Raw genomic sequence first — 26,207 nt, 5'->3', positions numbered from 1 at the left:
TCAGATTTGACTTTTTTAGATCAGTCACAAGGGCCTTTCAACTAAGTATTAAAGAAGCTCAAGAGTGAAATTGCTGCATTCTTACCAGTAAGAATAAATTGTCATTGTAAATGGCTGTTGTCTCAAACTGATAGACTAACAGATTACAAATACGGTACACACAGAGAGTAACCAACAAGTTCTTACATTTTAACTCCATGATGGCAAATACTATTTTTCTTTATTTTCCACATTTACTAGAATGGGCTTCTATTGTTGACATAATCAGGGGAAAATGTTTATTACTGTTTCAAATGTAATGAAACAATTTGGTTCCTTGCTCTAAAGCCATTTTTATCTAAGGAGGAGGTGACAAGTACAAATTTTATTGTGCTACACAGCAGATATGATAGTTTGTAAGAGCTGCCATTAGTCTTTAGGTGTAGATGCATATTTTAGACAAAAGAGTTGCTACTTTTATTTAGGTAATGAAGACATTTGAAGGCAAAGAGACTATGAGAATTAAAAGCATATGTGAAAAGATTAACCTTGGCAGGAAGGTCTAAAAAAAGAACCCCCCCCCCCAAAAAAAAAACCCACACATAACCACCCCACACGTTTATTGAAAAACTTGAAAAATTGTATCGTAAGTATTCTAGTCTTAGATCTTGAAGTTGGAAGCTGAATTGTTAAGTTATAAACTGATGAAGACTGTGGTATGGGGAGTACAGATTTATTGATATAAGTTTCTGGAATACTTTAAAGCTTGAAAGATAAACTTGAATAGATAAGGGAAACAGTGACATATTTGGTATAGTTGAAAACATGAAATTTAAAAAAGTGTATATAAGTTTCTGGTTAGCTTTAAAACTTACTGTATTAAAATGAACAATGAATCAGGCAACCTTATTCTTCGACTGAAGAGATCTTTATTTTATCTGATTTTCCTAGGAAGGACAACACATCCCTTCTAGGTGGGACTTTATAAAGTAGAAAAAAAAGGTAATTGGGGTGCCAAAGGAAATTATGTTAGGGCTATTTATTTATTTATTTACATTTTAGAGTAAAAGGGGGAGGAGTGAGGGTGGGGAGAGAGAAAATCTTAAGCAGCCTCCCTGTTGAGTGCCCCGTGACCCTGAGATCATGGATCTGAACTGAAATCAGTTCAGCATCAGTTGGATGCTTATTTGACTGACCCACCCAGGCGCCCTGGGATACTTACTTTTTAAAAAAAATGTATTCATATATCATTAAAGAGAACATTCTAAAATTTTACAGCATCTTCAGTAAAGCCAAGATATACTTAAAATGTAAGTTCTATATTATGTTACTTTTAATTTATAAATAGTAATTATAAAATAATTTTTGAAGAAACAGAAATGAAGGAAAAATACCTAACTTCACCATCCTAAAATAACTACTTGGGGTTTTTATATTTTCTAATAATCTTTTTTACACACATTTTTGTATTTTTAACGTATAAAATCTGTCTGAGAAGCATTATACATATATCTGAGAAGCATTATAGAAATTGTAAATGTAAGATTCAAAGATGAAAAAGTAAGAGTTTATGCCCTAAAGAGGATAACTACTTGCATACTCTAAAGTCAAAATATACCCTGAGCTTCAGAAGGGGTTGTTTCACAACTTGGGTTTTCTAAGTCTTGTGGAACCTAGGGTAAAATTCTTTAACTTCTCAGTTTGCTACATAATTACATCAAGAAGGAAGAGTCAGGATCCTGTAGTAAAATAAATACTTAAATGCTTCTTGGGAATTTGAATTTGGGTTTTGACCCAAGTTCTACCTTTATGACTTCACTGAACTTCAAACATGTTGACCTTTAAATGATGAGTTCCGTTCAGAGACATTTAATCTGAACCTAATATGTCTAAATTATGTGCTGTGCTTCTGAGATATCCTTAGGATAAATTCTTGACAGACTAGATGACGTTTGTCTAGTATTGATTCTAGCCCTCCAAGCTGGTTCTCCGTGTAACAAGCTTCCCTGGCTTCTTGGTATCCATGTCATGATTATTTATAGTAGAGGCACTTGTTCTAGCCCATCCAAAGAGGAGAATTTCAATTTGCTACCCTCTGTTAGACCAAACTTTATGCCCTCATACGTCCTTTGACTAGTTCTCTGAGTTGAAGATTCGGAAGCATGGGACCCAGACAAGAACAGAGCCTCTCAATAACTGAATAATAAAAAGCTTAGAACAATTGCTTATAAAGGTAAAGACTTGTAGCGCTTCCCTTAAAGTATTAGTTTGACTCCAATAGTAGAGAATGACGGTTGACTCTAAATTTTATTTTTTCTCAGGTCCTTCCTGGCTCTGAAGTACCAGGATGACTGCTACAATTTTAAATTCTTTGTTTTAGTAATAATAATTCGTACTTATATATCGTTCCTTATGTATTAGGCACTGTTTACATTTATTAAAGACAGATATAGTAACTGTCTTAAGGACACACAGCTAGTAAGTTGCTGAGCCAGGATCCAGCTTGTGACAGTTTGACTTTAGACTCCTCACTCAACCACAACACAGTGAAGCTTTAAAAGTTAGAGTTTTCTGACACAAGACTTGTGTCAAGAACATATAAAAACTTCTAAAAATCAGTAATAAAAAACAGCATAATAAAAAATAACCAAGGATGTAAAAAGTGGGTGACGTATAAATGGCCAATAGCCATATGAAAAGTTGTTCAATACAGCGAATCATCAGGGAAATTAATATTAAAACCACAGTGGGTTACCACTGTAAACTCACTACAATGAGTATAATTTAAAAGCGTGAAAACACCAAATGTTAGCAAGGATGTGGAGCAACTGAAATCATAGTACGTTACTCATGGGAATGTATAATGGTAACACCACCTTGGAAAAGTTTGTTAGCTTCTTCTTTAGTTAAACGTATTGTCCTGTGATCCATCGGTTCCATTCCATAATAGAAATGAAAACCTATGTCTACAAAAAGACTTGTACAAGAATAATTGTATAACAGCTTTATTCATAATAGCCAACAACTAGGAACAATCCAAGTGTCCATCAATACAAGAAAGTATGAATGAATTGTGATCTGTTCGTTCAGTGAGAGGCCTATGTAGCAAAAATGAACTGCTAATACAATAACATGAGTCAAATTAAGTCAGACAAAAAGGGTACAAATGGGGATCCTGTTTGATTACATGCATTTGAAGGCCGATAACAGGCAAAAGTAATGTATTTTTTAGAACTAGAACAGTGGTTCTGCTTATTTGGTGGGTAGGAGACTTCAGGGAATTTTCTGGAGTTATGACAGTGTTCTATATCTTGTTTATTGTGTTGGTTAAATGTAGATGTGTACATTTGTCAGAAATTGTTGAATTTTATATTTAAGATCTGTATGTTATAGTATACCTCAACAAAATAAATCTGCAAAGTTAAACAAAAGCTAGGGGGAGATTTCAGCCAATCACTAGGAGAGCAGAAATGACACCTGGCAACGTAACACTTAGAACATGCAAAGACATGAAGTGGCACAGAACTGTCACATAGAGCCTCAACTGAGATGCATAATAACCAACACACGTTTAAGTTCTATTAATAAAAATTTTTTAAGTTTATTTATTTTGAGAGAGTATGAGAGGAGAGAGAGAATATCAAGCAGGTTCCACGCTTATTGCAGAGCCCAGTGAAGAGCTCAGTCTCACAACTGTGAGGTCATGACCTGAGCCAGAATCAAGAATCAGTTGCTTAACCAACTCAACCACCCAGGCACCCTTAATACAGTTTTCCAGGAAGTCATCAGGGTGTACTACTTTTAGAAAGGGTTTCACTACTAATTACTATATTAAAAGTTTGGAACTAAAATGCTTAGATGTCAGTAGTCTAGAATATTAGTATATGAAACATATTTCTTAGTTTTTATGTAAAGAACAGTTGTGGTTAATATTGGGAAATGATTCTGGCTAGAACTAGAGTGTGGTCTCTTTAGAGTAGAGTCTGCTAAAAAGAGGGCATGAAAAGTTTTTGGGCATGACTTTGCTTGATTAGTTGCTGAAACAGAACATTTGTCTTTATATGATTTGTCTGATGTAGATTCCTAGTTAGAAGAACTAATAATCTAGAAATGTTAGATACTTAGAGATGTCACATTTTATGTACTAAAATATAGCAGTAATTTGTCCTGGTTGTTTTTTGCAGCAGGTGGAAAATAGACAAGTTTGATGGTGGCCTGTGTAGTTTGACAATATTTGTGTTTGGGGTCCTTTATAACTTGTTCTGTGACCATCAGATAGATGTGCTGGAGGTACTCAAATGACAAATTGAAATAAGAGATCTGTAGTCTTTTATTGTAACGTTGGGCTTCAGAATAAAGGTTAACCTTTTAAATTAGTTTGTGGGTTTTTTACCTCTTTCAAATAGATTACCTTGTGGACTATCATGGAAGTAGGAAACATATTAGTTACCACACATTAACTAATGTGGTCTTTGGTTTCTCACATAAGACTGACAGCTTGGCATTTTCTTGTTTATGGAAAACCTAATTTCAAATCTTTGCATCTGTTTTAGTAATAGTTATGCACGAGTGCGAGCTGTGGTGATGACCCGGGATGACTCAAGTGGTGGATGGTTACCACTTGGAGGGAGTGGACTAAGCTGCGTCACTGTCTTCAAAGTCCCTCACCAGGAAGAGAATGGCTGCGCTGACTTTTTTATCCGTGGAGAGCGACTCAGGGACAAAATGGTAATGAATAATGTATCTGTTGATATAATTTTAAGGTTCTCTAGATTGAATTATCTACTTAAAGTTTTGCTGAGTGTAACGTTATTTATGAGAATTATTTTTGTCCTGGATCAGTGATTATGTTTGTAAGTTCTTTAAATGTTAAAGATAGTGAAATATGCCAACTGGGACTCATTGATATACATACGTTAGAAGGGAGATGCAATTTTTAATTAGATTTAATGCAAAAGTATTCATGAATAGTCCACACAGTTATTAAACTAGGTACACACTGCCTTTCCTTCTTTCCCACTCTTTCTTCCATAGACTGGTGGTTGACAAACTAAAGTGCCCAGGGAATATCCAGGCCTGCTATATATTTGTATGGCCCATGAGTTCAGAATGGTTTTAACATTTTTTTAAAGTTTATTTTGGTTTATTTTGAGTGGGAGATAGAGAGCAAGCAGGGGAGGGACAGAGAAAGGGGGCGAGAGAGAATCCCAAGCAGGCTCCACACTGTCAGTGCAGAGCCTGATATGGGGTCCATACTCAAAAAACTATGAGTCAAAGTCGAGAGTTGAATGCTTAATTGACTGAGCCACCCGGGTGCCCCTGGTTTTTACATTTTTAATGACTGAAAAAAAATTGAAGAAGAGTAATCATTTTGTGACACATGATAATTATATAAAATTCAAATTTAAGTATCCAAAAGTGAAGTTTTATTGGAACATAGCCTAGCTCATTCATTTACATTTGTCTATGACTGCTTTAATATTACAATGACAAAATTGAACAGTTGCAGCAGAGAGCATAAGTATCTCGACCCTTACAGAATATTTTACTGGCTCCTACCCTGGACTCTTTTCTCAGGTTCTTTCTCTTCATTCTCTATTAATCTAGTTACCCTAGGCACATAAGACTACCTGGTTGCCAGCCTTGATTTTAATACTACATCTTCCGCGCAGATGAATGTTTTCTTACATCTGTGTATTTTAAAATTTGAATCTCAACTTTGATAATGTTAGATATTTACTCTCTTTTAATTGGTGTGGAAAGCTCTTTCTCCTTTGTTCGTTTGTGAGCCAGAAAACAACTGCAGTTGTATCTGAGAAGCTGAGTAATGTTAATGTCATTTCTGTATCAAGCAAAAGGAAAGCATATACTTAGAAGCAAAATGAGAATAAAATGCCAAAAATTTCCAAGACTCTTGAAAATAACTTGAGTTCCCTTTAAATATGTAATTGTGGACTGTTTTGTGAGCCCATTTAGCATCAATAATGTTATCTCTCTTGAGAATGTGTTTTAAGTTCCAAATAATTCTTTCATACATGAACGTTTTGAATAAATCTACTTTTAATTTTGGTTTCTGGATATTTTTTACTACTAAAATATTTTAGTAATTTAGAGAGTTGCCTAACTTGTCTGTGCCCCAGTTTCTGCCTCAGTTAAATGGTGAGTTACCCTAAATCTTCTTGAAAGCCTTCCAACTCTAGTTTTTTGAGTTTATGATTCACATTCCTGACTGTGTATCTCAATTAACCGGAATGTGGTTTAAGGATTGTAGGAAACCCCAGTTGAAGTCATAAGTGTATATAGTAAATTTAACATGTCATCTCTAAAAGTTTAAATATTTAAAAGTGGTTTGTTTTTACTTTGGATAAGATGGTAGATGGCATATACTAATGCGTATTTAAAATAAGCCTTGTAAACTTCTATGAAAGAGGCTTTGGTGACCTGTCTTGGAGTTTATGCTTCTTGTCTGAGCTAATGATAACTGAGGGATGTTGTTGGAAGAGAAGTTGCAGATTTTAGGAACTGAGTGAGGTAGTGAAGATTTAAGACATGTTTTAATAGTAAAGATAGAAAAAGAGAAGACAAGTCAAAGGTGGAGAAAGAATTGGAGAAAAAAGTTTGTTAGAAAAAGCATGAAACAAGGAAAAGATGACCTAGATGTAAAATAGAGAAAAGATATCTCAGAGTGAAACAGAGTATTAGTTACATTAATGAAGATGAACAGTTTACGATAATTAAATACGAGACCAGATCTACATAACTAGGAGTGAAGCTGGTCAGAGATCGCTCAGATTAATGGATTAGGTGGTTCCCGAGAGTGTTGCTTTGACAGGAAGCTAGTGAGAGTAAAACTGGGATTCAGAAAGAACACAAACTTATTTCCTTATGTTAGGACTTAATTTGAGCACCTGAGTCCTAGGGTATAGAATCTTAATGGACTAACAAGAAAATAGGTTTTTCTGATAGCAGCACTAACCTAGGATTCAGAACATCTGTTGTTTTACCTAATCATTTCACCTAGAGGAAACTTGTTATTTGTGAGACAGGGATGATAAATATACCTCTATGTAGACACGAAAGAAAAATTACTTTTCAGTTGGAGGGTTGCCATTTTTCCTTTGGAATTAGCTATAGTAAAGAGTGTTAGGTTATGGGGACTTGTATGATCAAAAACAGAGGCAATAATGCATGGTTATACGTTGAAAATAGCAAAGTCTTTTGGAATCTCAAGACAAATGGGACGGAGAATTGAAGTAAGTAGATTATTTGGTCCCCTCTCCTGGGTAGTACATATCTGACCAAGATCCTTATGATGCTATGTATTTTTTTCACTATCACTGCATTTGGGGATCTTTAATGTTCATATCTGTGGATACTTTTATTGATTGGCTTTATTTTAATGCATTTTTCTGGGTTCTAGTTTCATGCTCTAAAGAAGTAGTACCTTATGACTGTTGAGTCTATAAGTTTGCAAAATTCTTCCCAAGTTAATAGTAGTTCTTTTTTAAATCCTTCTTGGTAAGTAAACTACATGTTACTGTTGTCTTTATGCAACAGTTAATCATATAAAAGATATTTGGTAAAAACTGTTCTGTACCCATATTTTATATGGTTCACATCTTAGCATCTTCTACTTTGGATGAATTTTAGTAGGTCAGAATACTGGTAACAATAGTGAAGAAGATAGCTTGTCTCAAGCGTAAAAGTACTCCGGTAAGAGATTTTTTCCAGGCTTTGATTTACAATGACTTGTACTAAAAATGTCTTCTTGTACTTCTCAAAGAGTTATATTTCACTTTTTTTTTCCTACACAAGAAAGGGAGCACAAATAAAGAGTAGGCTGATTGGGATTTTTTTCAGGAAGGAAATATTTTGTGTAATTAGGTCAGTACCACTTCATTGGTTCATTCATCTCATTCAGAGAGATCAGAAATTATTTCCTATTTTTTTTAAGTTTACAGTATAGTGTAATACTGGTTTCAGGAGTAGAATTTTGTGATTCATCACTTAACATATATTACTCAGTGCTCAACAGAAGTGCCTTCCTTAATACCCATCACCAATTTAGCCTATCCTCTGCCCACCTCCCTCCATCATCCCTCAGCTTGTTCTCTATAATTAAGAGTCTCTTACAGTTTGCTTCCTTCTCTTTTTGTTTTTCCCTTCCCCTGTGTTCATCTGTTTTGTTTCTTAAGTTCCACATATGAGTGAAATCATATGGTATTTGTTTTACTCTGACTTAAGAAATTATTTCCTATAATGCTTACCTATAACTTGCCTGTGTTTATAATGCTTACAAAGGTAGAATTTCTCAGGCTACCCTTTGATATCCTGAATTAAGCTTCTCCACCTGTGTGTGTGGATGACTAGGTAAAAGTGGCAGGAGCTTCCAGGCTGCTTGCTTCTTCACCACCAGCAGCTCCTCATCTTCCCTTGTTGCCTTACAAATGTTATTTTTCAGGGCGCCTGGGTGTCTCTGTCGGTTAAGCCGCTGACTTTGGCTCAGGTCATGATCTTGCGGTTTGTGAATTCGGGCCCCGCGTCGGGCTCCGTGCTGACAGCTCAGAGCCTGGAGCCTGCTTCAGATTCTGTGTCTCCCTCTCTCTGCTCCTGCTCATACCCTGTATCTCTCTCTCTCTCTCTCTCTCTCTTCAAAAATAAAGATTAAAAAACAACAACAAAAAACAAATGTTACTTTTCTAAGTATGCCTAAGGAAAAAGTTGGAAAGTTCTGTTCTACATTGACTTTCATACTTTTTTGGTGATTGAGAATACATTCAAAAGAAGCTCTAGGCTTCGGTGCTGTAGTCTAAGATAATGAAGGTATTATTTCTCCCAGACACTTGGGGATGGATGGAATAGTATTTGGCAATGATGGATTCTCAGAACTGCTTTTTCCATTTATGTGAATTGTATCTTCCATTTCTTCCTAAATTTTGATTTCTTCAAGACAGGTTAGTGGTATCTTGGATCACGTTTTTTAAAATACCGACTAAAATTCAACTGTTAATTTGTATAGATAATCCTCACTATGGAGCTTCACATTTCCCGTGATAGAAGCTTTCTCTTTGCATTCAGTTTTCAATAGATATAGTGACCCTTCTCTGTTAGTATCACACTTCTGTTTCATAGGTAAACATTTTTACAGAGTATTTACCGTATGTATAGATTATATTATTTGATTGTTTTTAGCTGAATTGCATGTGATATTTAAATTGGAATACTGAATTCTAATATACCTTTAGAATCTTTATAAGTACCTGAATAAACTGTCAGTAATTATTTAATATTTGCTAAAATATTTATTACTAAACATGGTTTTTAATTGCCATGGGATTTTTAATTAGCTATTCTTTATGTGGTAAATAGTAAAAATACTATAAAGTTACTAGTTTAAAGCTGTTACACTGTTGAAAGCATGTGATGTACAAAGATATAACAAGAAATAGGGTAGGCTGTATAGAAAGGTAAAGTAGGACATCTGGATTACCTAAAACATTCTGTAGAAACAAGAAAAAGGCACTGTTATCAAAGTGCTGTGTCAAAGCAAAGTTAGAAGATAGATACCTTATAAACAGTGACAAAGGTAATCTTAAAAAGAGGAAAGGAGAAATAGAAACATTTCAGGTTTTAAGAATTCATCAGAGACTTAAGGAATTGTTTTTTGAATTAATAAGTTACTAGGTTTTGGATAAAAATGGTTGTAAAAATGAAAATGCCTATAAGATAATGATTCTCTTGTTTAAAAAGACATTGATAAATTGGGGTTTCTTTACTAGAGCCTAAAACAAGATTTTAGAGTATTTGTTTCCTAGGAAGAAAATAAAGTAGTTATGACACAGCAGGGGCTTTTTTAAAAATGAGACTTACCCACTCTGCACCATTGGAAACCTTAGAAGATCAGGTCTCATCTTTCTACCTTGGATTGAACTTTATAAAAGTACAGAGCAATTTTCTGCTTAGCTTTGCCCACTGTGCACCTCTGTGAATTATTCCATTATGAAACCTCCGTCCTTGTACAGAACTTCTCCTCCACTGAAAACCCATTGCATTAACAAGCTTTCCCCTGAGGATTCAGCAGCTCAGTCTCTTGAAAGATACTGGTTCTATTCACCATAACATCACAGAGTTAGAAAGTGCCAGTGGGAGTAGAGATGGTTCAGCATTTTTACTGTTCTGTATTCCCCTTACAGAATATTCTGTCAGCCGTGTATTTAAGTGCTGCTGATGGCACAGTACGACTCAGCTCACTGCCCTCTAGCACATTGTCCTCTGTCCAGTGTAGCAGTTCCTTCCCTTAGCCAACCTTTCCACACCTGAGCCTCGTCATCATTCTCGGCTGCTTTCCTTTGCGTAGTCTTGACCTTCTGGTCTTCATTTCAGCAGCCTACTTTCTGGGTCTGGTTCTTACTCAAAACCGTTCTATTTGAGGAATTTTACAATTAACTGTCGTTTCTGTTGGATTCCCCTTTTCTTGCTCTTACAGTGTCATGCTTATTCTATCACTTTATACCTCTGATTTTTCTCCCATTTTCACTAGACTCCTTTGGGCTTTAGTATCTTTCTTACTATTTTCCTTTGTAATCCAGTCTAAATTTTTCTTGTCAGTCATTCAAACCACTCTCATTCATATTTCAGTAGCCAATATATGCTGAGTTTTGGCTTAATCAGGCCTACATTACTAAAAGGGAATATTCCCTTTTTAAAAGTGAGTCTTTTGTATAACAGATATTTCTTGAGTGGTACTCATTGTGCTGGACACTGTTCTAGGCACTGGGGATATGTAAATGAACAAAGAAGTCTTAGTTTTTAAGGCAGTGTACCTTCTGGTGAGGGATGAAGAAATAGTATAATAAATAAGTGAAGTACATAATATGCAAGAGAGTTCTAAGTGCTAAGGGGAAAAATAAAACAGGGAAAAAGAGATAGGGAGTATTTTGTAGGAAGGTATGTTAAAGTTTTAGATTGAATAACCAAGGAAGATGTTAGTGAGAAAAGGTAGGTAACATTTGAGTAAAGATTTCTATTTGAATAAGGCCTTATATTTAAAATTAAAACAATTTCTTTTTTAATGTTTGTTTATTTTTGAGAGAGAGACAGAGAGGAGTAGGGGAAGGGCAGAGAGAGAGGAAGACAGAATCTGAAGCAGGCTCCAGGCTCTGAGCTGTCATTACAGAGCCCAATGTGGGGCTCAAACCCATAAACAGATCATGATCTGAGCTGAAGTCGATCGCTCAACTGACTGAGCCACCCAGGTACCCCGAAAATTTTTATATTGTAGAGAGAGAGTGAATGTGAGTCAGGGAGAAGGGCAGAGAGAGAGATAGAGAAAGAATATATATATTTTATTTTGAGAGAGCAAGAGCAAGCAGGGGAGGGGCAGAGAGAGAGAGAGAGTCCCAAGCAGAGAATCTGTGCTGTCAGCACAGAGCCCAACACGGGGGTTCCAGCTCATGAACCATGACATCATGACCTCAGCTGAAGCCAGATGCTTAACTGGCTGAGCCACCCAGGCACCCCAAGGCCTTATATTTTAGTTTATATGTTTGGACGTTCAAATCTTGAGTGTCATTAAGGTAGAATGAATCTGTATTTTTGGCTAAGTTTTTAAGCTACGCTATGTAAGATTTTGGGCTTTTTGTGGATTTGGAGAATGGTATCATTGTGCAGCAATAGCAGTCATAAACCTAGGAGTTAGTGATTCTTCCATTTATTCAAACAAGTGTTCTTTGGTTTTGATTCTGTTTCATCCTTTTCATCTCTACTTACCTTCTATCTGTCCTGTATTACTGCAGATAAAGACCTAATATTTTTTCATGGCCCAGTTTTACCTAACTTCTCTAGCTTCTGTATTGCTTATCATACTGAACTTTCTAAAACCTGGGTCTAATATTTCCTTAGTAGTTTCCAGAAATTTCCTAGATACAATTCTGTCTCTTTATTTCAACACAGAAGAACTTATAATCTGGTCACTGCTTCTTTTTGGTCTTGAATTCATCTGCCTGTTTCCCAAAGCAGTCATTTCCATGATGTTGCCTTGCTGAGTTTTTTATTTGTGATTCACCAAAAGCATGCCTTGAATTTATGGAAATGCCTTCCCCTCTTTTACATTAACTAACTAATTATAAAGATAGCGTGTTAAGAGTTTATGTGGAATAGAGAACGTAGGCCGACAGCTTGCTAGTCTTGAGGAAATGATAATGGCAGGAACATTTCCTTTTTATTGTCACAGGTAAGTCACAAATGGAAAAATAGGAAAATTGAGTTAGAGAAAGAAACTTGGGCAATTGTTTTCCTGGAACTGGAAGAAATGCTAATAAAGCTAATAATGATAACATTCATGTAGTCCAAAATTACCAATTCATTTTGTCAATCCATTGAAAAGGTAATAAATTGTACTGTTAATGGCTTTTCTGTACATCCATGAATTCTGTGACTTTGTCCCAGCAGTTGTATTGCAACAGTTAATTCTTTAATATTGCCAATATTCCCTGAAAAGGAAAAAACCTGCCTGTTAAAAATAGAATATTTCTATTCTCTTTCTTCTGGAGCCATGTGATAGCTGTTTCTTGAAAATTAAGATTTGGAGTATGTCCCATATCACCATTCTGGTTGCTTTTATTTTGTCTTCTCAGAAAACTTCAGCTTAACACTTGCTTTAGCATTTCTTTACTGACTATACTATACTTTCTCGTTATTATTCAGTTATTAGTTTCATTTTTTTTTAATTTTTTTTTCAACGTTTGTTTTATTTTTGGGACAGACAGAGACAGAGCATGAATGGGAGAGGGGCAGAGAGAGATGGAGACACAGAATCGGAAACAGGCTCCAGGCTCTGAGCCATCAGCCCAGAGCCCGACGCGGGGCTCGAACTCATGGACCGCGAGATCGTGACCTGGCTGAAGTCGGACGCTTAACCGACTGTGCCACCCAGGCGCCCCAGTTTCATTTTTTTTAAGTGTATTAGTTTGAGATAGAGTACAAGTGGTGAAGGGGCAGTGAGAGAGGGGAACAGAGACAGAATCTTAGATAGGCTCCACATCACCAGTGCAGAGCCTGAAATAGGGCTCGAACTCATGAACCACAGAGATCATGACCTGAGCTAAAGTTGGACACTTAACAGACTCAGCCACCCAGGCACCCTATTATTCAATTATTAGCTTTAAAGTAGTACTTCATTCTTTAGTGATTGATTTATAGTGGTTAATCTTGTCTCTCAGGCTCATCAGGATTATCTTCGCTTCATGTTTCTATTTTATATCTGATTGTGATATACTTCACATCCTTTCTCTTATTTTCCAACTGCGATTAAACTGTTACAATAGCAAATAGCCTCTCTAATAGCTAAACTAAAACCCAAACTTTTTGATCCCAACTTACTGACTTCATTAGCTTTATAAATATTTCCTCACTGTATGTATGTAGCATACAGTGTATGAATGTAGCATGATTTTAATTGATTAGCTGATTGATATTTTTTAATTAATCAGCAGATATTTGGGTGCCTTCTATGTGTTGTTAGACTTTTTAAGTTTAAGATGTGAAGTATGATGGTTTGGTTTAGATTTTATCCATAACAAAATGCCATAAATGGGTTGCCTTGAACAGTGGAAATTTATTTTCTCACAGTTGTGGAGGCCGCAAAGTCCAAGATCTAGATGCCAGCTGATTTTGGTTTTTATTCCCTTTTTTTTTTGTAATGTTTGTTTATTTTTGACAGAGAGAGACAGAGAGAGAGAGAGCGCGCGCGCGAGCGAGCATGAGCGAGGGAGGGCCAGAGAGAGAGGGAGACACAGAATCCTAAGCAGGCTCCAGGCTCTGAGCTGTCAGCACAGACCCCTACGCAGGGCTCGAACTCACAGACCCTGAGATCATGACCTGAGCCAAAGTCGGATGCTCAACCGACTGAGCCACCCAGGTTGCCCCGGCTGATTCAGTTTCTAACGAGACCTTTCTTCCTAGATTTCAGAAGGATGGAATTCAATCCATACTAGTTCCTATTCAATTCCACTGGTCTGTTGATGGTTAAGTGAATATTTCACTTTATAAATTATTTTAGTGTTGTGTAGAGTTTAATATCTGCTAATACTTGTTTTTCCCGTATTGGTTGTTTTTACCCTTTTTTATTGGTATATTTTTGCTCATGCAGAACACTAAACAATTTATCTTTTTTTTTTTTTTTTTTTTGGTATAGGTACACTCATTTAAGTTCTTTCCTAGGCATGTCAAAAAAATTTGTGACTCTTGTAAATGATTGTTCTTCCTCCCCCCCCCCCACCCCCCCCCCCGCCCATTTCTGGTATCCTGTAAAGCTCATTCATGCGACTTGCCTTCCTTTTGTAAGCATTCACTAGAACTTGAGGATAATGTTAAATGTTGGTGCTAATGTTGGCTTCTTTGTGAATTTAGTGGAATTTCTAGTGTTGCACAGATAAAAGTATGATGTTAGCTGTTGCTTTGAGATGTCCTTTATTATGTCAAGGAAGTATCTTTAATGTCTCTTATGTTCTGCCACCAGAAGTTGATATTCATTTTTCTGAAATCTAGTTTTGCAGATGTTCCATAGACTGTTTTAATTGATATTTTTATTTAGACACTCATAGATTATTAATTGCTGTTGTAAGGGATAATATGAAGAGATACCGTTATGTTACCTTTTACCCGGTTTTCTCATTGGTAACATTTTGCAAAACTATATATAATCACAATTAGAATATATATTCACATTGATACAAGCCATCATATTCAGATTTTCCTACTTTTGCTTGTACTCACTTTGGTATTTAAGACTATACAGTTTTACCATCCACAGAAGATACAAAACAATTTAGTAACCACAGGAATCCTCCCTCCTGTTACTCTTTTATAACCATATCCACCTCCTCCCTGGCCTGGCAACCACTCATCTGTTCTCCATTTCTATAGTGTTGTAATTTCAAAAGATGTTATATAATTGGAATCACAAGTATTTGCTTTTTTTTTTTTTTCCTTTCTTTGATTTACTGTTGTTCCCTGAGGGTTCATCCAAGTTGCTGAGTGTATCAATAGTTTGTTCCTTTTTATTGTTGGCTAGTATTCTGTGATGTCTTTGTACCAAATTCGTTTAACCATTGACTCACTGAAGGACATCTATGCTGTTTGCAATTTTGGGCTTTTACAAGTAAAGCTGTTCCAAACATTCACGTGCAGGTTTTTTTGTCAATCTAAGTTTTATTTCTCTGGAATAAATGACGAAGAGTGCAGTTGTTGAGTGAATGATAGTTTTTTGTAAGAAGCTGCCAAACTTTTTTCCCAGAGTGGCAATACAGTGTTAAATTTCCACTAGCAATGTATGCAGTGTGTGAACAATCCCTGACTTTTCTTGGCATTCTTGCCAGCATCTTGTGTAGTTACATTTTTTTATTTTAGTCATTCTGGTAGGTATATAGTGAGAGCTCTCATTGAATGGCTAATAATATTGAATATCTTTTCATGTGCTTATTTGTACCTTGTTTTGTGAAAAATCTGTTCATGTCCTTTGCCTGTTTTTCTTATTGATTTTTTTTTTTTTTTTGATGTTGAGTTTTGAGAGTTCTTTATGTATTCTAGGTACTTGTCTTTTGTTGGGATATGTGGTTTGGAGACATTTTCTCCCAGTTCATAGCTTGTCTTCTTATCTTCTTCACTGGATCTTTTGCAGAGCAAACTTTCATGTTTTTATGATGTTCAATTTATTAATTTTTCCTTTCATGGATCATGATCTTGGTGTCAATTCCAAGAACTCCCTGTCTTGCCCTAAGTCTCAAAGATTTATCCTGTTTTTTTCCTAAAAAGTTTTATAGTTTTACATTTTATATTTAAGTCTTTGGTCAAATTGAGTTAATTTCTATATAAGATATGATACTTGGATCAAGGTGATTTTTTTTTTTTGCCTATGAATGTGCAATTTTTCCAGCACCATTTACTCTATTTGTCTATCCCTCCGTAAGTATAACACATTGTATTACTATAACAATATTGTAAGCCCCCCCCCCAGCCCCTGCCATGTATTGGATGGTGGTTTTATTATTTCTTGAGATTATTTAGCTATTCAAAGGTCAGTGCCTTTCCATATAAATATTTTTTTCAGAAGTTCTTTTTTTTTAACATTTTTTTTTTTTTGAGAGAGAAAGAGCATGAGCAGGGGAGGGGCAGAGAAAGAGGGGGATAGAGCATCTGAAGCAGGCTCTGTGCTGACAGCTGCTAGCCTGATGTGGGGCTTGAACCCAAGAACCATGAGATCATGACCTGAGCTGAAGTTGGACGCTCAGCCGAGCCACCCACGCGCCCCTTTCCGTATAAATTTTAGAATAATCTTAACCTCTATGTACAAATTCTGTATTAGGATTTTGATAGGAATTATATTAAACCTGTGGGTCAATTTGGGGAGAATTGACATCTTTACTATGTTGAATATTCTAAGCCATGAATGTGATTTGTCTCTAGTAAGGTCTTTGCATTCTTTCATTAGCATTTTGTGAGTTTTAGCATAAACATCCTATATTTGTTTTGTTAAGTGTATTATTTTTCTTGGAACAATTGTAAACGTAATGTGTTCATAATTTTGATTAGTGCATACTCATTATATAGAGAGATGTTTAATTTTTGTATCCTGTTACTTTGCTGACCTGTGAGGTTTTAGATTTTCTGGGATTGATTATTTATTTATTTATTTATTTATTTATTTATTTATTTATTTATTTATTTAGGGAGCATGTGTACGTGTGGGGACTGGGGAGCTAGGGGAAGGGGTAGAGGGAGAGAGGGAGGGAGAGAGAGAGAGAGAAAATTTTAAGCAGGTTCCATGCCCAGGGTGGAGCCCCACAGGGGCCCAATCTTTCAAGCCTGAGATTGTGACCTGAGCTGAAATTAAGAGTTGGTTGCTTTAACTGACTCAACTACCCAAGTGCCCCTAGGAGTTTTAAATGTAGATAATCATGTCATTTACAAATTTGAACAGCTTTATTCCTTCCTTTTGAATCTCTATGCCTTTTATTTCTTTTTCTTCCATTATTGCAGTGACAAGAACTTCCAGTTCTGTGTTCGAGAAGAATGATTATTAGTGTACATCCTTGCCTTGTTCTTATCTTAGTGGAAACACATTCAGCCTTTTACCCTTGAGTATGATGTTAGCTATAGGTTTTTTTTTTTATAGTTCTCTTTAATGAATTGAGATAATTCTCCTTTGTTTCTAACTTGCTGATAAACAAACATTAAAAAAAAATTTTTTTTAGAGGGGCACCTGGGTGGCTCAGTCAGTGGAGCATCTGACTTTGGCTCAGGTCATGATCTCACGGTTCGTGAGTTCGAGCCCCACATCGGGCTCTGTGCTGACAGCTAGGAACCTGGAGCCTCCATCAGATTCTTTGTCTCCCTCTTTCTCTGTCCCTCCCTGGCTCATACTCTGTCTCTGTCTCTCTCAAAAATAAACAGATGGTAAAAAAATTTTTTATTTCTCACTTGCTGATATTTTTTATTGTAAATGCATGTAAGAATTTGACGAATGCTTTTTGTGTAGCAGTTTATATGATCATATCTTTAGCTTGTTGATATGATAAGATTATGTTGATTGATTTTGAATGTTGACCCAGCCTTGTTGCCTAGAATAAATCCCACTTGGTCATGGTGTATTATTGGGTTTGATTTGCCACTTTTTTTTTTAGTGATCTCTATAATCAGTTTAGGACTCAAACTCATGACCCCGAGATCAAGAGTCACATGCTCTTCTGGATGAGCCAGCTCTTCGGAATGAGGGCACCTGGCCCTCCCCCCTCCTCACCCCCCAATTTGCTACTGTTTTATTAATGAATTTTGTATAAGTTATGAGAGGTATTCGTGTGTACTTTTCTTTTTTGGTATGATCTTTGGTGTTGGTATCAAGGTAATACTGGCCTCATAAAATGAATTGGGAAGTGATTTTTCTGTTTTCTGGGAGAGATTGTTAAAAATTGGTGTTAGTTCTTTAAGTAGTTCATAGAATTTTCCAGTTAAATCATCTCAGTATAGAGAGATCTCTTTAAGAGCTTTTAATTGCAAATTGAATTTCTTTAATGGTTATAGGACAGTTCAGGTTATCCTTTATCTTGACTGAATTTTGATAATATCCAGTTTTCAAAGAATCGTTTTATTTCTTCTAAATTTTCTAATTTATGAATGTAAAGTTCTTTATCAATTTTACTTTTTTTTTTTTAATTTTTTTTTTCAACATTTATTTATTTTTAGGACAGAGAGAGACAGAGCATGAACGGGGGAGGGGCAGAGAGAGAGGGAGACACAGAATCAGAAACAGGCTCCAGGCTCTGAGCCATCAGCCCAGAGCCTGACACGGGGCTCGAACTCACGGACCGTGAGATCGTGACCTGAGCTGAAGTCGGACACTCAACCGATTGAGCCACCCAGGCGCCCTGATGATAGCCTTCTTGATTGTGGTCTCTAGTGCTTGACCTGTTTCTTAGAGGTGCTGAGAGAACCACAGTGTGTCTCATTTTCCATTCCCTTATTGCTCTCACTTCCTGCTGATTCAGTTTCTCTAATGGTTACAGGTTTCTAATGGTTTTGTTTTCTTGTCAGTAAGTTTTGATAACTTACAGTTTTTCTTGGAAATCGGCTCTTTCACTTAGTTTTTCAAATTTAGGGTTTTAAAATCTTACATTGTATTCTTTATTACTTTCTAAATTTTTGCTGTCCCTTCAATTTTGTCCCCTTTTCCTCTTATTGTTTATCTATACTTCCATGCCTTTTTTGTTTGTCCATTTCATTTATTTGCAAAGAATCAATTTTTAGCAAGAATAGTATAAGATCTCTTATATACCTTGTACTCAAATATAGTTTTTCCCCCCCAATACACTAATTTTTCTTACCATTTTGCCATGTTGGTTTATTATTCTTTCTCCTTCCCCAGTACACACACACCCTTACTTGTTTTTGAACTATTTGAGGTAAGTTGCATATATTCTGACCTCTTAATACTTCAATGTATTTTTCCTAAGAACAAGGATATTTTCTTAGATAATCACAGTTTAATTATCCTATATATTAGGAAATTAACATAAATGTGGTACTTTAATCTACAGTCCATATTCGAGTTTTGTAAACTGTCTTAATAATGTTCTTATAACATTTCTGCTCCTTCAGTACAAGATCACATGGCATTTAGCTGTCACGTGTCTTTATTCTCCTTTAATCTGGAGCAGTTCCTCAGTCTCTCCTTTACGACATACATGTATTGAAAGAGTACTGGCTCCCTCCCGTCTGTTGTAGCTGAACTGCTGTTATGTGAAAAACAGTACATTGTTCCTTCTGTTCCTTTTTAAGAATGTCTAAAATTGACTCAGCTCAGACCATAGCATTAAACACAAATTTGTATTAATGGATAATTAGCAAAATTCTGTATTTGATAATACAGTTTCATATTTCTTGGTGTCTTTCATAAAGGATACTAGCTTTTATATCATCCAGAAAACTAAACATCATAATATGAAGCAACTATTTGAGATCTACCAATTATTGATTTTCAGTTATGAAGTAATTGAATTTGAATTTGGCATTTTTATTCCAAAAATGAAATGATTTTTCCTTGGAGTCCAAAATATTTCAGAAAGTTACTAGTGAAAAAATTTACATCTAGTTACAACTAGACTACTTCTTAGATAACATAGTCTGTAAACATGTAATTATCTATTTGTAAGGTAACAACTATAATAAAGTACATAGTAGTTTGAAAGTACGTGTTTAATTTTACTCTGCTCTCCCAAATTATTAGTTGTTATTAATGAAACAAAAATGCACTTGCACCCATTTTTGACTCGGTTTATTTTAAGTACTTCTGGCGAACAGTTCAGTAATATTACAATGGGAGTTTTGCTCTATATTTCCCCAAATAACTTGGAATATATCTTCAGATGTTTTAATTATTTAGTGACTGTGGCATTTCCCTTTTCTCCCGTCTATAAAATACCCTAGAGTTTCTTTCAGAAGAAGGAAAAACATTGGAGATTGAAATTTTTCACTGCCTTTGGAATCTGTTAACTTTAGCTTTACAGACTTTATTCATAAGCTCTTTTGAGGTCCTGAGAGTACCTCAGGATACTCCCTGAGTACTCTGATGATACATCATCAAAAATCTCCTCCTTCTATATTCAAAAAAGGTCTCTTCTCATAATTAATGATCTCCCAGTTTCTCATAACAACTGTTGTTTTATGAATTAGTGGGTCACCTGGTGACCAACATCACCATTACTAATACTATTGAGGGTTTGCTGTGTGTCAGGCACTATCTTGAGTACTCTGTATGTATGTATCAGGCACTATTTGAGTACTCTGCATGTATAAGTGAAATAAGTAAAAATCTCAAAACCAGATGCATAATGAGTGGTGGAGACTGGATGAGACCCAGCTAGTCTTAGCTACATAGCCCACAAGATTAATTAGTTAATTACTGTACCAAATTCTTCCTGCACAGTACTAACATTTTCCTTCCTGGGAAGTGTGTGTATCCTCTTCTGGCTCCTATTCATACCTTAGTCATTTTGTTTGTTTGTTTGCTTATCCATGAATGAGAGAGAGAAAATCTTTTTTTAAATAATTTTTTAAATGTTTTATTTATTTTTGAGAGAAAGAGAAAAAAACGAACAAATGGGGGAGGGACAGAGAGGAGGAGACAGAGGATCCAAGCCAGGCTCTCCACTGCCAGCACCAGAGCCGGAAGCGGCACTCCCTCAAATTCACAAACTGTGAGATGAACCTGAGCTGGTTGGAAGCCCAAGCAACTGAGCCACCCAGGTGGCCCGAGAAAGTCTTAAGCAGGCTCCACGCTCAGCATGGAGTTCGATCTTAACACCGCAAGATCATGACCTGAGCAGAAATCAAGAGTCTGGCCCTTAACTGACCGAGCTACCTAGGTGTCCCCTATAACTTAATCATTTTATTTTGGATACTCTTGTAAATATGCATTCTCATTAACCATTTTTCTTTCCTTTCTCTTTGAACTCATAACCTGGCATTATAAGGAAATCACTTCTCTTGTCTCTCTTCATCTGTATTGGATTTTAATACATTTATGCTAACAGTAGTTTACTTTTCTTAAATTCAGAGATCACCTGTTCATCTCTATTTTTTTCATAATTAACATATATATAAATGGAATAAATAAAAGCCTTAATAAGAAGAAAGAGAAAGAATATTTGTTCTTTTTTGTTCCCACTAGATTGGAAGACTTAAAAATCCTATTAAATATTTATGGTTCCAAAAGTATTTATTTAGCTAGAAAAGAAGTTAGACTTGTATGTCTCAACCCACTTAGATCTGTTTATATCTGTATTGGAATGCAAAGCTTTTCTACCAGAGACGCCTACATTGTTGTATATTTTCTCCTTTGTTATTATAGTCACCTTCCTGAAGCTGGCTTCAGCCAGTCTATTTGCAGCAATTATATTCTTTTCATACTTGGTCAGGTCTGTTGGTATATGTAAGTCTGAAAGTTCTTTCTTTCTTTTTTTGAAGGAGTCATTACAAACATTTATGTGGTTTTGAATTTGTTGCTCTTTCTAGTTAAAAAAAATTTTAATTACACATTTGTTTTTTAGTTTATAAGAAAGCTTCATTTCTAGTCCCAATATACTTGAAGGTGATCAAAAGTTCAAAAAGTTCTAGTGCTAGTGCTGATTCTAAAACAAGACTCCAATTTATTCTTCTTTGTTAACTAGCCAAATCCTTAATGGATCGGTTAAAGGTTATTGATGTCAAATTACTTTGCAACATAATCTTTTATAGTTATTCTTGTTGAATCGATCTTACATTTAATAGTCACTTTACGATTGCTGTTAACACTCTTGATATCTTTTCTGTTTATTAATATAATCTACTTGGGAGGGATAGATAAGAGGGCAGGGCCACTAATCTACTTTTAAACTTACCTTTACTCTCTAATTTGGTGTCCTTTGTGGTTACAGTGGAGGTCTGATGAAATTCACATCCTTCCAGAACTCTAACATCAGAAAGAAGACTAAACTATTAATTAGAATTAATTAGAGATGATTTCAAGTTTAACAACTATATGTAGAATATTTTTAAGATTATATTCTTACTGACTTCTTGGAACTGCTTTTAGTATAGTCTTAACAGAATTTAGAATTATTCATTTCATTTTATATCAGATCTTCTCTTACAAAGAAGCTCTAAGAGTGAGTGTGGGTCACGTATTTTGGGAGAATTCTGTTTTAGGCCTACAGAGTGAGTACCTTTTAATTTGCTATATTGGTAATTAATAGATTCAACTCTCTTTTGGTCAGAAATAATCCCATTATCTTATTTTTCCTACAAAGTAAATCACCTGATAATGTTGGATTGATTAATTGTAATCTATTGGCGAAAATAAAATTGCTGTTTTCCTCACTTTATTTGCTAATTATGTTAATTATGAAATGGTGACCATTGAATTTGCTTCCTATATGCCTATTACTATTAGTATTACTGTTATCTTAAGGTATAGAATTAATATATGCAGTGGGCTAAAGTCAGAACACATTGTTCTGATACAGTTGAGGAGGGGCAGTGGAAGGGGAGAGTCAGCAGAATTCACTACATTTTAAGAATCCTTTCAGACCTTAAAATTATTTTTGTTTTTCAGGAATGCTGATTTGGTATTGTTCACATGATGGGTAAAATTCTCTTGAGGCATCGTTTGACCTACCTTTCTTTTTTTAATGGCTCTTAATTCCAGTGATTTTTTTTTTCCAAAATATTTATTTGGAGAGAGAGAGAGAGCACGAGCAGGGAGGGGGAGGGAGAGAGCGAGAGAGAGAATGCCAAGCAGGCTCCTCGCTGTCAGTGCAGAAGCCTGCTTGGGGCTCTGTCTCACAAATCGTAAGATCATGATCTTGAGCCGAAATCAAGAGTCAGATGCTTAACCGACTGAGCCACCCAGGTGCCCTGATGTTTTTTGTTGTTGTTGTTGTTGTTGTTGTTGTTGTTTTTAATTTCAGGTGGACAGTTGTTGTCCCTGTTGGTTAATTAGAGTGTGCTTTATGTTGGCCTTAATATGATGAAAGTACATTTATTTTTTAATGCTACTTAAAGTCAAAAGCAAAATAACTTTCTAATATTGTGTGACTTAGATGAGAAATTGTTCTATTTTGCACACAGAGGCTTTAGAATTAATGTAAATGTTGAATGATACAGAATGTTTTAAGGAGCATATTTTTTAGACTACCTACAAAAACAGTGGGTAGTTGTGCCCATAGAGTAACTGACTTTTTCTGTCTCAGGCATGTCCCTAAATTAAGAATAGCTATTAACATAGTAGCCTTTTCCTAAAGGGTAGTTATGTTGATGCTACATTAAATATATAATACAAACAATAAAATATTTTTTCCTAATATTGTACGGATAAAAGTTAATAACATGCATCATGACTAGTTTATATTAGTAGCCATGTTGTTTTTGTACCAGTTGGTATGATGTGTAGGCTCAATATTTACATGACTTTTAGGTGGAACACATTCTTGTATAGGTACTTGTGTAAGTTAAAAGAGCTAGTTTATTATCCTTCCTTTTTTCCTAGTGTATTTTAAAACATTTTAAACTAATTTTTCTGTGTATTTTGGGAGCCTCTAAAAAATAGATGCCATTTGTAAACAAGTGGTAAAGATGAGTGTAGATTTTATTTATCCGAGGTAAAATAGTTGGAAAAAAATCTTTGGAAAATTTAAGAGAGGAGTTAATCAGCAATATTCATTATTAAATTAATGAATTAATTCATTATTAAATTATTCAATATCCATTACTAAGATTTAATTTAGTAATATTTTCATGTTATAACTATAGTACCAGACTTGTTTTTTTCCATATAGGCAAATAGTAAATCTCTGTAAAATGCCATAGCAAAGTGCTAACACATGAAAACTCAAAAAAATGTTAATCCTTTTTGAATACATGTAGAATGATCAAATTATAGGAAACAGAACTCTTGAGACAATTTCATTACTTTGCCTCTAACCAGACAGTACAGAATTTAGCCACCTTCTTAGTCACTTATTCCAGATTTAACAAGACTTACTATCAAAAATCATTATATTCAGTGCTGTGCTGATAAAGGTTTAACAGCTGTCCATCAGGGGTTGGAGGGAGGGCAGTGATAGTATTTTCATAACTCCCACAGTGGCTGATTTCAATCAATATGAAATCGCTGCATATGGAGTTGGGAAGAAGTATGCAGTGGTACACCATTTGTTCTTTTGTTACTTCTGCATTTGGTGTCATATCCAAGAAATCATTGCCAAATCTAATGTCATGAGGTTTTTGTCCTATGTTTTCTTTTAAGAGCTTTGTTGTTTTAGGTCATATTTAGGTCCTTGATCCATTTTGAGTTAATTTCATGTTAGGTAGAGGTCCAACTTCATTCCTGTGCATGTGGATATCTAGTGTTCCCAATGTATCCAGTCATTTGTTGAAAAGACTCCTTTCCCCCAGCGAATGTTGTTGGCACTATTGTCAAATATGTTGAGGTAGTTTCCTTCTAGTCCTGATACATTGAGTGTTTTTTATCATGAAAAGATAACTGAATTTTGTCAGAAACCTTTTTCGCATCAGTTGAGGTGATCATGTGTTTTTTTTCCCCCCTTTCATTCTGTTCATGTGGTATACTGATCAATTTTCATATGTTGAACTGTCCTTGCATTCCAGAAATAAATCCCATTTGGTCATAGTATATATAATCCACTTAATGGTGAATTTGGTTTGCCAATATTGATTGAGGATTTTTGAGTCATTGTTCATAATGGTGTTGGTCTATAATTTTCTTGTAGTGACTGTCTGGCTTTGATATTGGGGTAATGCTGTCCTCATACAATGAGCTAGAATTTTTTTGAAACGTTTGAGAAGTACTGGTATTTGTTCTTTAAAATTTTTGTATAATTCACCAGAGAAGCCATCAGGTCTAGGGTTTTTCTTTGTTGAAAGATTTTTGATTACTGATTCAGTCTTTTTACTACTTACTGGTCTGTTGAGATTTTCTACTATTTGTTTCTGACTTATTCCCGATCTATTTTATGTTTCTAGTAATTTATCCATTTAATCTAGGTTTTCCACTTTGTTGATGTACAATTGTTCATACTCACTGATAATCGTTTTTATTACTATAGCACTGGTAGTAATGTCTCTACTTTCATTTCTGATATTTGTAATTTGCATCTTTTGTCTTTTTTTTCTTAGCATACGTAAAGATTTGTTACATTTTCAAATCTTTTTGGAAAACCAACTTTTGGTTTCATTGATTTTTCTGGGTTTTTTTTCTTCATTTTTCTATTTGGTTTATATCTGTTCTGATCTTTATTATTTTTTTTCCTTCTGCTAGGTTTGGGTTTAGTTTGTTATTCTTTTCTAGTTTGTTAAGTTGTACAGTTATGTTGTTGATTTGAAATCTTTCTTCTGTTTCAGTATGTTTATAGCTATGCATTGCCTCCTTAGCCCTGCTTTTACTGCATCCCATAAGTTTTATGTTTTTTTAATTAAAATGCCTTTTATTTATTTTTATTTTTTTAAGTATATTTATTTTTTTGAAAGACAAAGAGAGAAACGTAGAGAGAGGGAGATAGAGAATCCCCAGCATGCTCCACGTGGTCAGCCTGGAGCCCAAAATAGGGTTCAAACTCACAAACCATGAGATCTTGACTTGAGCTGAAATCGAGAGTTAGATGCTTAACTGACTGAGGTACCCAGGCACCCCCCCCCAACCATAAGTTTTGATATGCTGTGTTGTTTTTCTTTTCATTCTGTAAGTATTTTGAAATTTCCTTTGTGATTTCTTCTTTGATCAATTGGTTGCTTAAAAGTGAGTTTTTAATTTCCAGAGATTTGTGGATTTTTTTTCTAGTTTTCCTTTTGTTATTGATTTCTAACTTCATTTCTTTGTGGCCAGGGAAGATACTTTGTATGATATCTATATTAAAAAAATTTTTTTAATGTTTATTTATTTTTGATAGAGAGATAGAGCATGAGCGGGGGAGGGGCAGAGAGAGAGGGAGACACAGAATCCGAAGCAGGCTCCAGGTTCCGAGCTGTCAGCACAGAGCCCGACGTGGGGCTCAAACTCAGACTGTGAGATCATGACCTGAGCTGAAGTCGGACGCTCAACCGACTGAGCTACCCAGGCACTGCTGATATCTATATTTTTTAATATATTGACATTTAATTTGTGGCCTAGCATATGGTCT

The 26,207-nt window shown here is 35.3% G+C and overlaps 1 protein-coding gene across 1 annotated transcript in view; it reads left to right on the top strand.

Annotated features, from left to right (window-relative positions):
* The window catches only part of SPRED1 (sprouty related EVH1 domain containing 1), a 139,730-nt gene that overhangs the window by 62,799 nt on the left and 50,724 nt on the right, over window positions 1–26,207 (top strand). The window contains exon 2 of the mRNA XM_011283078.4: window positions 4,533–4,707. Within this exon, the coding sequence (XP_011281380.1) occupies window positions 4,533–4,707 (175 nt within the window). The remainder of the gene's footprint in view (window positions 1–4,532; window positions 4,708–26,207) is intronic.

The sequence above is a fragment of the Felis catus genome, chromosome B3 (genome assembly GCF_018350175.1).
Source record: "Felis catus isolate Fca126 chromosome B3, F.catus_Fca126_mat1.0, whole genome shotgun sequence".
Lineage (NCBI taxonomy): Eukaryota > Metazoa > Chordata > Mammalia > Carnivora > Felidae > Felis > Felis catus.
This window is presented reverse-complemented; position numbering and strand designations above follow the sequence as displayed.